The sequence below is a fragment of the Labeo rohita genome, chromosome 15 (assembly GCF_022985175.1).
Source record: "Labeo rohita strain BAU-BD-2019 chromosome 15, IGBB_LRoh.1.0, whole genome shotgun sequence".
Taxonomy (NCBI): Eukaryota; Metazoa; Chordata; class Actinopteri; order Cypriniformes; family Cyprinidae; genus Labeo; species Labeo rohita.
The window spans coordinates 8,694,358-8,699,399 of NC_066883.1; the positions used below are offsets into that span (position 1 = coordinate 8,694,358).

Here is a 5,042-nt window from a genome sequence, read left to right on the forward strand (position 1 = left end):
TTGGATGTCTTTGTATGTTTCCTTAACATGGAAGACGTTAGGACATGGATCAAAGAGCGTTGGGCATTTTGGCTCTATGGTGTTTGTGTGGAAGGTTCTGATTGTCAGTAGTTTGTGGACATTTCGTAGACATACATTGCCTACGATAACCCATCCCAAATCCAACTTCTGAGGATAGGGCAGATTATGTGGGCCATTTACCTGTTTACGGACTTTATGAACTCTTATAACATCCCGACCTAAGAGAAGCATAATTGGGGCTTGTGGGTCCTGTTCTGGAATGAGGTGTGCCACTGACTTTAGGTGTGTATGACTGCGAGCCACATGGTTGGAATCTCATCTCTATTATCAGGTATGTCATTGCATTCTATAAGGCTTGGCAATGGGATGCGAACAGTTCCATCTAGAGATTCCACCTTATAGCCACTGGCCCTTCTTCCAGCTGACTCCTTTACTCCTGCGCATGTTCTCAATAAGTAAGGAGCACTCTGACTTTTGTCATTGAACACTTCAAAGAACTGTGAACGAACCAGTGACCTGTTGCTCTGTTCGTCCAGAATTGCATATAGTTTCACTGCCTCGTCTCTACGGCCAGCTGGAAAAACTACAAGACATATTTAGAGCAAGATCGGTCTAGATCGAACAATCAAGATGGCACCGCGGATGGCTGCCTCGGTTTGTTGCTCTATTGTACTTTTTCTGTTTTTGTTTGTTTGTCCTGTCTTAAGCAACATTTTTCTGATCAGCTTCTCAAGAAACGAGCTCTTGGACATAAGAAATAGCACACCAAATAACTTTTTGCCAACGTTTGAACATTCAGACGTCTTACTTGACATTTTAGTTGGAGGGGCTGCGTTCCTATACAAGCGCTGCAAGCGACGCAAGCGAGGAAAACGTGCCGGCGTGCTCGTGAAATTCCGACAGTGCGGTTTTAGGACTCCGTTGCCGAGTATTCACCTGGCGAATCTCCGCTCCCTTGCAAATAAAGTCTGAATAAATATCCAAATCCATAACCTAATAAAAGTAAGCAACTGTGTAAAAACTTTAAGCCTCTCTTAAAGCATCTTTGAGATGTTGTCACAGTTCTTCTGGATTTAGTCTGTCTCAGTTTGTTCTGTTTCTTCATGTCATTCCAGACGAACTGAATGATGATGAGATCAGATCTCTGTGTGGAGCACTGGCTGTTGTCAGACTCCTTGTGCAAATAATCTGACCGGATTATTAAAATTAATGGCAAAATGAATGTTTGGAAATGTAAACTGATATTTCCTACTGACACACTACAGCAAAAGATAGAAATAACTGACTTAAACCCATTCTTGTGAAAATACTAGTGGAAAAAGATTTTTGCACAGAACTATATGGAACAAAAATATATTACATTTGTTTTACTGAAAAAAAAAAAAAAAAAAAAGTTATATACATTTCAGGTGTTCAGTGTCTTTTGACCATGAAGAGCACAAGTGTACCTCACAAATGAGGAGCATCAGAAGGTTAAAGCTTTAAAGTGACTGTAAGCTGGAGATACTACAGTGAATTGATGTCTAACAATTTAAAGTTTTTTTTTTTTTTTTTTTTTTTTTTTTTTAAATCAATGATATTTAGATTTAATTTAGTCAGATTTTGCTTTACAGCTAAGCTTTAGTTCATTTGAATAAGGAATAACATATTGTGTTTAGGGATTTACGTTGTTTAGGTCATTTCTAGAATAAATGATTAATCATCTGAATGTGACATTTTCATTCTGGTTCTAGACTTTCAGACTGCAGTATCACTGAAGAAGGTTATAAAGCTCTGGCTTCAGCTCTGAGATCAAACCCTTCACACCTGATAGAGCTGGATCTCACAGGAAATGATCCTGGACAATCAGGAGTGAAGGAGCTCAGTGATTTACTACAGGATCCAAACTGTCAACTCAAGACACTGAGGTGAGAGATGATGAAATAATGCAAAATAAATTATAAGCATGTGAATAAATTTATATTATATTATATTATATTATATTATATTATATTATATTATTTCACTAAGGTACATAATTTGTTGCTTCAAGAATGTTTAAGATGATCAAACTTGAAAGATCAGATGCTGCAGCTGCTGTTGTTTTGATGATAAATGTCAACACAGTTTAGTTGTGTTAAAAGTTATAGGTTAATCAGACATTTTGGGTCACTAGATGTGCTGGTATTCAGCACATTATATAACAGGCCACAAACATGTATTGTGTGTCAGGAGAGGACTGGTGATAATTCAGCACACACAAATATGTCTGAACCTGAACCTGCAGTTTCTCTCATAATGAGCAGAATTACTGTTGTTGCATAACACAGACATCAGTTAAAGGGGTCATCGGATGCTAAGTTCACTTTTAACATTGTTTGAACATTAATGTGTGTTGTCAGTGTATGTACAAATCTACCCTAATGATAAAAATCCATGCAGTGGTTTTTTTAATCTGTAAAAATAATATCCCCTTTTTCAAATCGAGCCATTCTCAGATGTCTGTCGTTGTGGCGTCACACCCCACTAGTTGATTGACATGAGCTCTTACCTCAGACCAGCTGTCACAGTCCAGTAACTTTCCTTGTTTTGATGCCGGAGCAGGGATGTAAGTTAGACAAGAATATCTCAGATTGAGTGATTGAGGTGTTGTGTTGCTGGATGTAATAATGAACATAGTGGTCGTCATTTACTCCCGACATCTGAGCTGCTGAAGATGCAGTAGATTATGTTTGTTTGTAAAGGGAATGCACCTCCCGATCTACATATATCTTTGTTCAAAATCATTCAATCCAGCTTCACTTACAGCAGAAGTGAGTATAAGTTTTTTTTTTTTTTGAATCTTTGCGATCACCTTTCCTTATAACAGTTAGGAAGTTTAGCGGCTAAATGCGGCTAATGTAAACAAGATCGTCAACAGAGAGAAGAGAGGGGCGGGGTAGCAGAGCTCATTTGCATTTAAAGGAACAACCCCTTAGAATGAGATGATTTTTGCAGAGTTGATTTTGACAAGGTAAAAGGGGTGTTGTTTTACAAAACCATTGAGAATTTTTAATCAAAGTATATTAGAGACTTTTCATTAAGACCCTAAAGAATCATATCAACTTGTGGAAAATGGGCATCCCATGACCCCTTTAAATAAATTGATTCCTGTTTTATCTTCTCTTCTGCAGGTTTTTGGGTCCTGCTGCAGATGAAGCCTGTCAGTATGTGACTGGAATTGTGGGTAAAAACCCGTTACTCCTGAGAGAGCTGAATCTGAGTGGACATAAACTAGGAGACACAGGAGTGAATCAGATCGCTGCTCTACTGCAGGATAAACACTGTCAACTCAACACACTGAAGTGAGTATCTTACATCATTTCACATGACTAGTAATGTTACAGTAGTATATTTTAATTCTCCTTTGAGTCTGACCCCACGTTATAAAGCTTTAAGAGCCAGGACATTTTTTAATATAGCTAATTATATTTGTCTGAAAAGAGATTCATATACATCTAGGATGGCTTGAGGTGAGTAAATCATGGGGTAATTTTCATTTTTGGGTGAACTACCCCTTTAAGTGCACAGAGGTTAGAGAACATAATGTGAGCACATTAGAAATAGCCAGTATCTTATTAGTGTATTTACCATTGTTTGCTTTTAATACAGCTTCCAGCCTTCTTAGAATAGATTCATACTAACTTTTGAATAGACTAAATTTTGTCTCTCACTTCTGCTGTGACTGCTGAATGAAATCCTGTTTACTGACTACAAACTGAGGATTGAAGACCAATTTAAAAACACTGACCACCAACGTATGTGGACAGGCATCCATGCGCTCACAGACTGAAAGAAAGGGCACCTATAATGCAAAATCCACTTTTCCATGATGTTTGGACATAAATATGTGTTGACGGTGTGTGAGCACAACCACCCTACAATGATAAAAATCCACCCACTTCTTATTTTTTAATCCCCATTAAAACAAATCAGTCGCATTAGTCCTGCCGTTTTGATTCTCTGAGCAGTGTGATGTCACATTGTTTAGGCTCCGCCCACGGCCGATGACTGACAGTCCTGCATTACCGTAGTTTCTGCTCTCAGTGAGTTGTTTGGTTGTATTATAGATATGTATAGGTAGATGCCACATTCAATCACTCCAGATCTGTTGTCATTACGTCTGCCATCTTGGAATGTTCTGTCATCACTCACAATAATAATCAATAAGTTTCAAGATGCAACAACATTGTGCAGCATCTGGTTGTAAAAAACAATAATATTTAAATTCCTGAGGAAATTGGATAAACTTTCAGAGATAAGAACATGTTGGTTTGTGGTTTTAATATGTATTAACTCAATATTACAGGTTTTTAAACTAAAGTATCTTTTAAATGCCTTGTTAGCTAACAGTTTCGTCTTGTTTTATTGTGTTTAGCAAAAGCATCTTCTGAAGTCTACTATAGATATAAATATTCATACATGCATATAACTGCAGTTGCACCGGCTCTCAGGTGTTTACAGACATTCCTATATGGCGGACGGCTTACGTATAGCAGCCCTTGTGATCTTTAGGCAAGGCAAGTTTATTTATATAGCACATTTCATACAAAGGTAATTCAAAGTGCTTTACATAAAAGGAAGTAGAATAATCATAAAAACAGTAATAAAGACAACAATTCACAAAAAAGGCAGTAGAATAATCATAAAAACAATAATCACAACAATAAAACAAAAAAATTAAACACTTTTAAAATGATTTAAAAATTGATTTAAAATGAATTCAAGACCGTTAAAAACAGAAAATGATTGTACATAGTGCAAGGAGTTCGGACGTAGCACAGTGCTCATTCAGTAAATGCACAGCTAAACAGATGAGTTTTGAGTCTAGATTTAAATGTAGCTCATGTTTTAGCACATTTGATCTCTTCTGGAAGCTGATTCCAACTGCGGGCAGCATAATAGCTAAAAGCGGATTCCCCTTGTTTTGTGTGAACCCTTGGTATTTCTAACTGACTCTCCTAATGATCTGAGTGGTCTGTTAGGTTTATATTCAGTGAGCA

General features: G+C 37.3%; 1 protein-coding gene across 1 annotated transcript; it reads left to right on the top strand.

Annotated features, from left to right (window-relative positions):
• The first annotated feature begins 1,476 nt into the window (after positions 1–1,476).
• On the top strand, positions 1,477–4,559 carry LOC127177128 (ribonuclease inhibitor-like). Its single transcript, XM_051129186.1, has 4 exons — positions 1,477–1,493; positions 1,755–1,928; positions 3,174–3,344; positions 4,418–4,559. Exons 1-4 carry the CDS (start codon positions 1,477–1,479, stop codon positions 4,431–4,433), a joined length of 378 nt encoding a protein of 125 aa, XP_050985143.1. The 3' UTR covers positions 4,434–4,559.
• The last annotated feature ends 483 nt before the right edge of the window (positions 4,560–5,042 follow it).